Here is a 13259-nt window from a genome sequence, read left to right as displayed (position 1 = left end):
ATTTTTCTGAGTGATGGTTTCATGAGTTAAATTGGGACCAGAGCCAGTTTGTCAGTGGGTCCAAACCAGCCCACTGAGTGGCTTTGCAGAGACAGTGGGTGCAATGTTTTGACTTCCTTGTATTTTACACCAGGAAATGCTGTGTTGTAAATCTTGAAGAATGGATCATAAACCCTACGTTATCAGTTTCACAGCCTTCATACTGACAAGTCATATATGGCCTGGCACACCACACTATGAACAATAAACTTCTTTTTAAAATGCTTACTTATTTTAAGACATCTGAGGCTATTTATCATCTGATTTGTAATTGCATTATCCATTAAATGTGTACATTTATACACTGTAGGATACTTCTTTAAATTAAATGATCTATCCATCCCTTCTCTTCCAATTATCCAATCCAGGATCGGACTGAAACCCATCCCAGCTACCATGGAAAGAGCAGGGGTGCACACTGGACAGGTGGCCAGTCTGTCACAGGGGTAACAAGAGAGACTGACAACCATTCACACCTAGAATCTCCAGGTAACATAAACCCACTAAACGCCTGCATTGGACTGTGGAAGGGAGGTAGAGAACCCAAAGAGAATCCACACAGACAAAGCAAGAACATGGAAACCCTACACAGAAAGTCTGCGCCAGGACCTTCTTGCTATGAGGCAACAGTCCTAACCACCGTGCTGCCCTAAACGAAAAGATAAGGAAGAATTTTAAGGTGCTTTGTTTATAGGTTTTCATACACACATTACTGAGATCAAACTGAGATCAACTAAATGAAAACAAGAGCAAATAGAAAAATGCTGCAAAAGCACACAAAATGTAACACAAGCGTTTTTTGGAGACAATAATGCAACGGACCAGCTGTGATCTTTTGCATGTTTTTCCAACATTTTTCTATTTCCTCTTGTTTTCTTAACTTGCAACAAGTTTTGTTTTTTCTCTCTCGGGGCCGCCGTACATTTGTGAATTTTACACCCTGGTTTCACTCTTTAGTTGTAACACTCGCGTCTAGACGAATATCTGCAAAGCCGTGTGTGCATCTGTGTAGAACAGCCATGTCAGTCCCTTACACTGGACTTGTTGCATTTTACGTCTCTGACGCTGCTCATACTCTTCCCCTGTAAATCAACAAATCTGCAGGTTGTGTGTGGAGGCGGTTTGTTGTGACTATGGTTACATTTTAAGATTAACTGATCTCAGGGGGTCGAAGAGTTTTGGTGCCTAAATTTGAGCAAACTGTGAGTGAAAACCAAACAAATGGTCTCACAAGAGACTCAAACCACATTTCTCCTGGTTGAAAGTGGTGTGTGGAGGTTTCGCAGGCTCTGATGTCCACTTTGTCCTTTTAACTGGAAACACTCCTGTTGTTTCAGACAGACAGCCGCAAGCAGCCAGTGTATTTATTTGGCTGGAATATTTGTTGTATCAGAGCATGAGCATTGCTTCAAAATATACTCCATGAATTACAGCCCCCCCAAAAATTCACACTTTGTTACCATATGCTGTGATTGGGCATCTGGCATCCTGCTGTGTGCATTGATGTGAAGGTGAAATCTGGTTCGACTTAACCATTTGGCAAATGTGAGCCTAAACAAACATGTATTTCAGTTGCGTGGCTGTAAAGACCAGATAAAGAGCTGAAGTCCTATGTGGAAATAATTTGCCCATAAAATTCATAGATAATACACGTGTGTTATTTCGTGTGTGCTTTATTGCTCCATCCTAAGATAATGCACAAGATAAAAGAACCACAGTTTATTTAAAGACATTCACACATCAGTGTGATTTCTTTTGATGAGATTTGGTTATTTATTGTTAAGTTTACTTATCTGTCTGACTTCACACAGTCAATTTGAAGTGTACAAAGACCAGGAAAAAAAGCCCCTTTATTCTCACCAGAGAATTTGAATACCTTTGTGGGATGAAAACCATATCATTAAGTGCACCGCAGAAATAGAAGAGGCATCGTATTCCATTACCATGTACATCTGCTTAACTCTTGACTTTTTTTCCCCTCAGAATCCACAGGATGTGTACAGACCAGTGTTAAAATCTACCCTCAGCCATTGCAAACGGCCAAATTGCCTTGTGATTAACGCACAATAAAAGAATGTGATGGCTTAAAGAAGCTGCAGGAAAAGCTGCCCAGTGAAAGATGGGTGTATGGCGCACTCTGTAATTAAGCCAGTCTGCACTTGATGAAAGTAGATCACACTGGCGGGCCATGGCTTCACAGCCAGTTTGTTTTTACGACATAATTACAGTCCAAATCAAATGAGAAGATTTAATATTGCACCACAACGAGCATGTGTCCAATGTCAACAATGACACTGACCCCCCTGAGGCAAGGTGTGCATGTGTGTGAGGGTGTGTGTGTGTGTTTGAGGGAGGGGGGGCAGGTCAGGCGTCAGGAAGCCGACAGCACAGAAGCTTCCCCACCACAGCAGCTATCTACCTGTGTAGGAGCCTACCTGGGAGGTCTGACACCAGTGGAATTACACTGACAGTGGGACAGAGGGGAGCAGAGAGGAGGAAGAGTTTATCTGAGAAATAGAAAGAGGGAAGAAGGAGAGGGGGAACTCGACGTATGAGGAAAAAAATGATCTAGAAGGCGTTAATCTAGCTGAAGGACAGGAAGGAGAGGAAACAGAAAACAAAGAGCCGAGAACGAAAGAAGAATGATGTTATGAGCAAGTGATGAAGTGACTGAATGAAAAGAGAAAGAGAAGCAGCAGACTTTAATATGTAGACAGCGAGGGTGTGGCTGGAGCGTAAAGATAAATAAACGTTTTGCTTGACTGTGTCTCCATGGTGAGGTGTCGGCCAGTGGTTAGGAGGACTTGTGCAGTCACGACCCACTAAGTTTGTATAAGCACTAAAAAAAACCCCGAATCACTCGAGGACAAAAAGGGGGAAAAAATCACTGTTCAAGTGAAAAGAGAGCTTATGAAAATAACGGAAACTCTAATGACTAATTGTCAAACAATAGATTTCAGGCTTACTGTAGCTGAGGAATCCTTTGAATATAGGTTGGAGCAATTATAGCATCTGAAAGTTGTCATTTCTGTTTTGAGATGGGTGCTGTTATGATGCTTGACGACATGGTTATGCTGTAAACGACCAAAACCTCCCAATGAGTGGCTTTTGAGTTTTTTTTCCCACTGTAAAAAAAAGTCTGCATTTCCTGTCCTCTAGTTAAACACTCAACACAACCACAAAGCCTTTGTTCCTCTGGGTCAGATTCTCCCAGAAGAGAGAATCATCCCCAGCCACAGCTGTTGAATGACCACCATCGACCACACTGCTTTCTGTCTTCTGACCGCCCTTCTAAATTGCTCTTCTCTCTATCCAGTCCTCCTCCACCCTTCCCCTACTTCCATGCCTCTTTCCACCCCTTTTTCCTTCTTTTCCCAAGAGCAGCCAGCTGGGCTGGATTTACTCTGGTCGGCATGTCGCAGGGCGAAGCGCTGTCTGCTCTTTGGGCGGGCAGCGTCATTTGACTGGGTCCTGGTCAGGGCTGGCAGATTACTAACTGGATATCTACAGAGAGGCCAGTGGGGCCTGAGCCCTGTCATCCACTGGAAAGCGGGGTCTCTGCGGTGACCTCGTGGTTCTGTGCAGCCCAGGACACGAACCACAATCCCTGCTGACACCCTGTTCTCCGAGGACGCGGTTTTACTCCAAATCGTGATTTCCCATCAACTGCTCCGCGACAGACTGTCTGTGACTGCAGGCCTCTGCCCAGCGCTTTCTAGCGAAGAGGATACAACGCCACCTCACTAGCGGTGCTTGTGGCCACATTTCCCCCACGAAGCTGGGCACGCAGGAGGGGGCCTCCTTCTGCGCGAGCTTAAAAGAGAGCTTTTTAAACTCGTGTGACATGTGTGCAACGAGCCGGTGTCAGAGAAGTGGCTGGAATGTCTCTGATTAGATGGAGAGCAGCCCTTTTGAAAAAAGAGACAGTTCAATATGGGCACAAGGTTGCACCAAAATAAGCTGTATAATAAGATGTTTAGGGTTGTAATGTGATTTACAGTTTTGCAAGCGGAAACTCAGCTTTGTATTCAAACATGTCCATCTGAAAAGAAAATGTTTAGAAAAACCATAGAAAACGCATCCGCCGTGTAGTTGGTGAGAAATAGACTGAGCAAATATTAACTTTGATCAATCTATTTGTATTTTATTTCTCTCATTAAAAACATCTGCAGCCACAAACAATCCGCACAGTCACACTGTTCCAATTGTTATGTCAATAGTTATGCCATTGCTAGGATAAGAGCTGTGGGAATGTGACATCTTCTCAACATGCACATTTCTGCTGACCAGAATCATCAACATGGCACCCAGATGTCAGCCTTCAGGCACAAACACACACACACAGAGTCGGCAAAATCAGTCAGATTTCTTCAAGCACCAAATCCATCATCTGAGTATTTGTAGCTCCTTATCTGGCAATCCAGAGAATATTTTACAGTAATAATCATATTTAACACACTGAATCACTCGCAGCTTTGGGACATTTTGTTTGGGCCTTTGCGTGTGGCGAGAACGCCGAGAGCTCCTCCTGATTCAACTTTCTCACACAAACCCACCCAGTGCGAGCCTCTTTTCCCTATGTTACTCCTCCACCTCCACCCTATTGTGGTGTTTCTCCTCTCCCTTCTCGAACTTTCTCTTTGAGCGCGCGCGTCCTGCACACGCACTATTTCTGTTATGCTATCCAATGGCCTGGAGGCTCAAGTGAGGACAGACTTGACTGCTGTTGGCCTCATATCAAGAAATACCTGATGGGTCCCTGCACTCATGCCAAGACTCATTTATGAAGCGTGAGACCGTCAACAGCCATCTTCAGAAATAAAAACCTATGAGTCACGTTCATAGCATTACTCTCAGTAAGAACAAAGGAGTTCTACTAGCAGTTATCGCCGAGGTTCCATATAAGAAGGTGTCTTGTTTATCCGTGAGCTGGTATGCTAGCGCGCTGTGAAATATGGTTTATCAGATTCTAATCAAGATTCTGTACTTACCATCCATCTGTGTCTTGTCTTGCCCCAGCATTCGGCCAAATGTCTGCAAGGCAGCGAGATTTCTCACTGACAGCATGATAGGTATTTCTTGAATTTCAACCATAAAGATATCAACTTAGAAAGATCCAGCTGAGAGTGCAGTTCAGTCAGGACCGCTCTGTTCTAGGATTCGATTTCAATTCAATTCAATTTTATTGGTCGTGGCAGATGGTTGCCCCTCCCTGTGCATGGTTTCTTCCTGTTAAAAGGGAGTTTTTCTTTCCCACTGTTGTCAAGTGCTTGCTCATAGGGGGTCATCTGATAGTTGGGGTTTTCTCCCTATTATTGTTGGATTTTTACCTGACAATCCACCTCACCTTGAGGCAACTGTTGTTGTGATTTGGTGCTATATAAAATTGAGATTGAACATGACTGATTTAGTAGGAGATTTCTTTCTTCCACTGTAAGTACAGGAAATTGTCTCATAACTTAAAACTGGACAGCATCAGAGAAATGCTTAGTTATGCACTTATAGTATCTCACAAAGAATTGGACAAAGCCAGCAGTGCAGTACACTAGCTCGCCATGCACAGTGTCATAACCCTTTTGAATATGCTTTTGTCTTCTGTTGTTGTGAGTCAGAATGGATTATCTGATCTGGCTTTCCTTTTTTGTCTTCTGTTCCAGCAATTTCACTTCATACTTAAATACGATCATAAGACATGAGTCTTTGCTTTAACAGTTTACCACATCAGTAATATCCATAATCGGTGGCCAGAGTTTTGGGGGGGGTTTTGACAAAATGCAATAAAGCATATAAGGATAAGCAAAAATTCACTGAGGAGTAGGAATAATGTTTTGGCTCATCAGTCCGAGCAGGGTCATAATGGTGGCTGGAGCCTATCACAGCTGCACACTCTGCACAGGTCCAATCAAGTCCAATCATTCATATACAAACAGCAACTTTAAAGACACAGATTAACCCATCGTGTATGTTTTTGGACCGTGGAAGCAAACCTTTCTTTCTATAAATTCCACAACATACAAAATTTAGATTAAAGGTAAGAGTAATTGGGTTTCTGTTTGGTTGGTGTATGCTTTGTATAGTTTTTATTCATGTTGCAATCTGCAGATCAGCAGCACACTTAGAACCAACATCAGATTATGAGGTTATACTAAATTATGAGCAGCTGTTTCTGTTGGTTTGTACGTAAGTGTATGCAGAAGTCAGTTTCTCGTGTGTGTCGGCCCAGTGAAATGATTTAAAAAATAACTTTTTCTTAATGTGTTACAGAGATGCCTGCCGCAGTTCAGAAAACGGATGACTGTTCACATTTTAGACGTGCACTAAAATTAAAAGTCGTGCACAGTAGCTGTTCCACGGCCGCGTCAGAGTCAAAGGAAGAAGAAATAATCAGAGAGGAAAATCGTTTCAATCATAGAGCAATTGCAACATTTATTGAAGTGTTGGCTTTCTTGTATTGATTTTTCAACACATTACAAAAATACATATATGTTCAAAACAGCAGATGTGTACTGTTCTGAAATCACTTATTTTTTCACAATGATGCACCCCCCCTCCCCCCACCCCCACCCCAAAAAAAGAGAACAAGGAAACTATTTTGTACAAAGAGTGTAAGTGAAAGTTGTGAAAAGTGAAATATGAAAATGTATTTAAAATTACATTTTAATGTGCTAGCACAAGACCTTCAACCAACCATGAGGATAAACACCAAAAAAAAGAAGAAGAAGAAGAAGGAGTCCATGAATGTCTGATAAAATGATTCGATAAAAGTATTCCTGCACAAAACCACTGTATTCGTTTTTCTCATTTTTGAAAATCATTTTATTTTACACCCGTGGAGCATAGCTTCACCAAAAAACAGCAAATTCATTAAAAAAAAGAAAGACAAGTGAAAAAAATACTTAAAAAGATGAAGATACCAAAAGTCAATAATGGCACCACTGTAAGAAAAAAAAAGATAACCTGGCATGATTCTGCAATATTACATTAAAAAATAAACAAAAAAAACAAAAAATCTGTCCATAGAGTGAACAAGCAATCATACAGAAATATATTCATGTAGATAAAATCCCTCCACCAGGATAATCATACAAAAACTGCTATGGCATTCAAATCATTTGAGAAAACATTGGAGGAAAACAATAGTTTATTATCATTTTTAAACACTTACACAGAGTATTTCATTAATGGCATACTTCAACACTGTAAACATATTGTAAGACTGAATGTCCATGTGTGTGTGTGTGTTTGGGACACTGTGAGGGCTCCACTCTTCCAGTTGCACGACTCACTTTGGCCTAAGTCTGAAACTGGGCTTTCGGGGGAACGTGTGCGTTCTCGACAGAACCTTGATTCTTTTGCAGTCGTGCGTCAACACGTGTAAGCAAACTGAAAGTAGCTCTTCAGGCAGTCTCGCTTTTCAAGTCGATTTGATAAAATATGTCAAACTAGCAGGTAAGTGAATAGCTTATGAAGAGCTCGACAGCTTTTTCCTTTTCGAAAATCATTAAAAGAAAAAAAGAGCACTTTGAATTCAAGGTACCGCGTAGTTCAGTTTCTTTTAAAAAACAAAATAGCACAGATAAAACCTGAAAATAGGCCAAAATGGGAGGTCAAATCTTCAAGTGACAATGCTTTTGATGATTGAGATTTGCAGTAGTAAAATGAAAGATGTATTCTCAATCTCCTTTCATGTGGCTTTGCTGTCTCCCTCCCCTCTCACGCTCACTCTGTCTCACTCTGATGGTCTGTTATAAGATGTGGCGAGTAGATGTGCATTTGGTTACAGAAAAAAAAATACACTTTTCATATGCTCCCAATTTCATTTGAATGACTATTCTCCCTGGTCAAGGTCTTGCTCTCTCTCCCTCCATTTCTTTCTCTCACATCTCCATTTCTCAGTTCCAATCTTTCATTTTATGCTCTGAGAATAGCCCCCTACTCAAGGTCGGCCGGCCATCCCTTAGTGCAGCTGTGCTCAAAATTATCATAACTCATTCAGCCTCTCTTTATATATATATATATATATATTACAGATTCATTTCAGAATGAACGATGCAGAAAATAAAAACTCCAATCCCCAGAAGACACGAACTCGCACACTGTCTCAAAATCTGTTACTGAGAGTTAAACCCGTATCACTTTGTGAGGCGAATGAACAGGCTTCCCTTTAAAAGCAGCGCTAATACACGAATCTGAGCTAGTGAACTGTGAAAAGACGCCGTCACAGAGAAGGGCTTAGAGCGCGCCGCCGGGAGGAGAACGCACGCTTTACACGGACTGTTATGAATTTCATCTGAAACCATTTTGTGCACCGTGAGGGGAACACAGGAAGTCGACCTGGGTCAGAGAGAGTCGCCGTGCCAGACATGAGAGGGAGATGGAGAACGATTTAGAGAGTGTTGAAGCAGGTTTGGATTAACAAATTACCTTTAAGTAAAGCACACATCAGGTGGGGTCGTGGGTACTCGGACAGTCTGATAAAGCAATAATGTATGGTAGTTACATTTAGCATATACTGTGGACGACGCAAGCAGCTGGTCTTCTGATTGTTTAGTCTCGGCCATATTTCATGGTCAGTCAGGGCTACTTTTACATATATAAAAAAAAATAATATATTTACAAACCATAAACAGGACTGTTCTCCTTCTCACATTAATCACAAGTAGTCTCAATTTATTCAACATATTAAATATGGTGGTTTTAACCTACACTGGGAATGTACTGAGCATCAGTTAAGGGTTTCTCCATCAAGTGCAACCTTTATTTATGTCCTTTGTGAAGCAAGGACAGCAATACAGTAACTGCATTTTCAAATTATTCACATGCCAATGTTGAAAAGGACAAAAAATAATAATAATTCCCTGAATAAATTAATAGGAACTCACCAGATCTCTAAGGTAATGCTGGACTTTTTTAAAAATCCGCCATATTGTTTTATTGTCAGGCTGACATTCAGTGCTTTGAGCCTGTACGAAGGGAATGGATTGTAGTCCGCTGCTGCAGTTAATATAGAAAACAATTATTTATTTATTTAGTTATCTTACTTTTAAAAGCTACCTGCTTCACACAAATTTATTCTCACTTGATAATAAGCTTCCTTAAAGGAAAAAAGAATGAAAATTTGTATTAAGGGTGACTTCTTTTATCACATTTTTGTAAAGAAAATTCTATTTTTTTAAGCACATTTCAAAACTAACTCCATATGAAATCCCACAAAGATGTACCTGCACATGCCAAATATCATTACAAAAATCCAATAAATACAGAAATTATTGCACAGTAGAAAGGCTCCATGGATTCCTAACTGATAAAATCCTCAGACAGTTTGCCAAGAAACACCTAGTTAGGCATTCTAGGCAAGTTCTCATTAAAGTTTCCCTTTGTTTATATTCTCAGGTGGCAGTTTCTGTGACGAGGAAAAAAAAGAAGAAAGAAAAAAGGATGAACATCAATCATTCTCAAAAAATTTTCTAGAGACATTATCCAGCCAAGCCCCATTGCAGAAGAAAAAGTGGTTATAAGGATTCTTTGTGTGCGTGTGTGTGCGTGTGTGTGTGTGTGTGTGTGTGTGTGTGTGAGAGAGAGAGTGTTTGGGTACACTGTATGCTGTGTAACTAATGGTTGCTGGCTTAACTTCTGTCCGCTTGCTCCAATTTGACCTCACTGGCCATCAAGTGTTCCCCATGCCATTTCTTCATGTGTTTCTCCAGTGTGCTGTAGACACTGAAGGGCATGTGGCAGATGTCGCAACGGTATACCTCTTTTCCATATTGCCCGTGGGTCTTCATATGGCGCGTCAGCTTGGAGCTCTGGGCGCAGGCGTAGCTGCACAGGTCACACTTGTAGGGCCGTTCCCCCGTGTGGCTGCGTCGGTGCACCGTGAGGTTGCTGCAGTTCTTGAACACCTTGCCGCAGAACTCACAGGTGTCGTTCCTCCTCTCTTTGGAGCTTGGAGGCCTGCCAGGTCCGGGTCCCCGCAGGAGGTGTGGGGTGCTGCTGCCACTGCGCCCCGAGGCACTCCCGCCTTCCATTAGCTCCCCAGGTGGGGTGGAAAAGCGGAGGCTTCCCGTTTCTGAAGAGGAGTGCTCCGAGGAGGTGGCAAACGGTGACTGACGGGAGTCAGTGAATCCCAAGAAAGGTTCTCTGATGAAGTGGCGCGAAGCAGCGTAGCCAGCCAGCAGCTGAGAGTAGACGTTTTCCGGGGAAATGAGAGGTATGGTCGGGGGAATCTCCAGCTGTTCTTTCTCTATCTTGATCCTCTTGTTGTTGGAGGGGCTCGGGCTGGTGATGGGGGTGGGCCGCCTCTGGAACAGCCCGGGAAAGCACTCTGCTTCAGATGCACTGATTCTGCCATTCATCACAGGCCTCTGGTCCTCCTGCTCCTCTCGCTGTCTGTCAGGTTCCCTCCCATTTTCTCTTTCTCGTTCTCCTTCAACCCCCTCTCCGCCGTCGCCGTTAGGTTGTCTCTCCAAGCTTCTCTTGTTAGGGTTAAGTCTAAGGTGATTGTCCAGATGGTTGTAGGGGTGCATGATGCCCACCCCGCCACTGTCATTTACTCTATCCCCGCTCGGGGGCTTCTCACTGGGAGACTGTCTCGAGCCATTTTCTCTGTTCTGGGTGAACTCTTGGGAGTCCTCGCTTAAGTTGGAATCTGGCCGACTGCCATTTTGCAGTTCTTCCTCCTCTTCCTCTTCCTCCTCCTCTTCTTCTTCCTCTTCTTCCTCCTCCTCCTCATTGTCCATCCCCATTCCTCTTGCATCTCCCTCCCTATTCTTCTCTTCACCCTCTCCCCCCTCCCCTCTATTTCCCTGTTCTGGTGAGCCGGTTATGGCCCCAGACTTGTTGTGCATATGTGTCTTCATGTGCCTTTTAAGCTTGCTGGCCTGAGAGCAGGCGTGATCACATAGATGGCACTTGTACGGCCTCTCACCTGTGTGACTGCGTCTGTGGACGATCAGGTTGCTCTGGAACTTGAAAATCTTGCCGCAGAACTCACAGGATTTTGATTTCCCCGGGGCCTGGTTCTGACCCTGTGCGTCAGGAGGGCTCGAAGAGCCGTGTCCCCCCTGAGAGGTGGGCGGCTGAGGGGGATAGGTAAGAAACGCCGGGAGCTGGGATCCAGGCTGGAAAAGCGTGGGACTCAGGAGACGATGCATGGGTGGCACACGGTTGGGTGAGAGAGGAGGCGTGGGTCCACCGTTGTTGGTTGTGTTGCCTGCCAGTTCCCTCAGCCGACGGGAGAAGTCCATGGGCGGGGGCTCCATGGGGGTCATTCGCATCACCCTCTCGAAGGCACTGGGGTGCTGTGACAGCAGCCCCATTTCCTCTGGGCCCAGCCGCTCACGAGGTGGTCTTGGGGGAGGCGGTGGGCTAACAAAGGGCGGTGTCGCGGGCAGTCGCGTCTCCATGTAACCCGGAGGATGGGGGTGATCCCTGAGCTGGGGTGCAGCCATGCGGAGGAGGTGGAATGGGTTGTTGGCATCACCGAGGAAAGTGGGGAGAGGGGAACGGGGCAAGGCGTCAGCTCCTGGAGGTGGAGGCAGAGCCATGCGGGGAGTGAGGGAGCAGTTGGCTGGGTGGTTGTCCAGGTAGATGCGGATGCCATGAGTGTGCTGGGCGTGCTGAAGCAGAAACCAGGCACTGGTGAAGGTCTGCTTACACGTAGTACAGATGTAGCTGGATGGCTCATCTTTTTCTGTGGACCAAGAGAGGAAAACAAATCACCATCAGTGACGAAAAAAGAAACTCAGAAATAATTTTTTTCCTTCGACAACTAAACCAACCCATAATATTTTAATAAACACAAGCAAATGAACTGCGCATTCTTTTTCTGTCTGTGAGTGAGCGTCTTCTGTGGGCTTTTGTGTTGTCTCTGTGTGTGTAGTGTATGAAATACATATGCAGTCAGGGCGTGTGTCTACAGGCTAGTGTAGGTGGCAGGTATTGCCCTTAGGCCGCAGCATATTATGCTAATTCTAATGTCAGCTTGGCTTTAATATACAGATCCATCTCGTCTACTTTGTCATTTCCATATGAAGAAAGGGTAGGCAGCAGTGGAAAAGGGGAAAAAAGGGAGGTGGGGGCAGGAGCTGGGGAAGGGAAGTGAGATGTGGAACTAGAGAAAGAAAGCCACTCAAAAGGAAGGAAGGAAGGGCGAGACGACGTGTAAACAGCAAGAGCCGACACTGTATCCACATTAAATAAAGCTCTACGTCACGGATGTAATAACAGCAGTAAAGTGATCTGTTGTGACTCCACATGCAAACACACGCACAGAGCTATATGCCACACACTGACAAATTGGCCCTTTAAATGTTGAGACTTAATAATGCCAAATGAATCTATCAGTCACTGTGGCGTGGCCCTGTCAGCCTGCTTGTGACTCATAAAAAGGGCCTTCGTAGAGATTCATCTAATTCAACACAGGCTCGTGCTGGAGAGGCATTTCCACATTTCTCGTGTTTGCTCACAAACCATCTGCATCTACTTTATCATCAGTGGCTACCGCGAGCGGAGTCAAGTTGGTACGGTGGTCCCAAAGTTTGAAGCCCGCCAGGGACAAAACAAAGACGGGAAAGTTAGTATTGCTCAAAGTTTTGTGTGATCAAGAAAGCAGTCCTGAACCATTGGCTGACGAATATAAAACACATTTCCCTTTTTCTCCATTTCCTTTTTCACTCGTCGTCTGCCTTCTCTCTACACCTCTGTACACACTCGCACAGATTCACACATACTCGCGCTGTGGAGAACAGATGAGCGAAAGCTGATGTTGGATCAGTGTCTAGTACAGGAAGCTGATTTGGCGGTGTGATTGGTTTGGCTTTCCCCGGGGGAGAGAGGGTCAGAAAGAGTTAATGAGGGGCTCATTTACTGATTCTGTCTGTTTTTCTCTGCTATTGCTCTGGTGTAGCCATCGCTCTCGCTATTTGTGTGGGGTGGGACACGACCTGACTCCCGCTACTTAATGCGTATGTGCGAGCGTGTGTTTGTGAACGTGTGTGTGCGGACATGTATGTGGATGTATTTTTTTGCGTACGTCTGTGTGTATGTGTGGGGCGAGTGGCGGGCTGCCTGCCCGTGTTTAGTTTGGCTAAGCTTCACACGGCCGCTTGGCAGCAGAGAGCTGGACAGCTTAACAGCTTGGACGGGGAGAAGAGAGCGAGAGAGGGAAGGGGAAAGGAGGAGGAGGAGGAGAGGGGGTAAGAAGAGAGGTGGAGGGACTT

General features: G+C 44.4%; 1 protein-coding gene and 1 long non-coding RNA gene across 3 annotated transcripts in view; one reads left to right on the top strand and one right to left on the bottom strand.

Moving 5' to 3' along the window:
* The first annotated feature begins 375 nt into the window (after positions 1 to 375).
* LOC109197779 (uncharacterized) lies at positions 376 to 8017 on the top strand. The gene is made up of 2 exons (XR_002058850.2): positions 376 to 718; positions 6304 to 8017. It is a non-coding gene; the product is annotated as an uncharacterized LOC109197779 (long non-coding RNA).
* Positions 6444 to 13259, bottom strand: part of bcl11bb (BCL11 transcription factor B b) — a 37469-nt gene continuing 30653 nt past the window's right edge. For both annotated transcript variants that reach the window (XM_005449794.4, XM_005449793.4), the window contains exon 3: positions 6444 to 11731. In XM_005449794.4, the coding sequence (XP_005449851.1) occupies positions 9666 to 11731 (2066 nt within the window). In that variant the 3' untranslated portion in view covers positions 6444 to 9665. The remainder of the gene's footprint in view (positions 11732 to 13259) is intronic.

The sequence above is a fragment of the Oreochromis niloticus genome, linkage group LG15 (assembly GCF_001858045.2).
Source record: "Oreochromis niloticus isolate F11D_XX linkage group LG15, O_niloticus_UMD_NMBU, whole genome shotgun sequence".
Classification (NCBI taxonomy): Eukaryota; Metazoa; Chordata; class Actinopteri; order Cichliformes; family Cichlidae; genus Oreochromis; species Oreochromis niloticus.
This window is presented reverse-complemented; position numbering and strand designations above follow the sequence as displayed.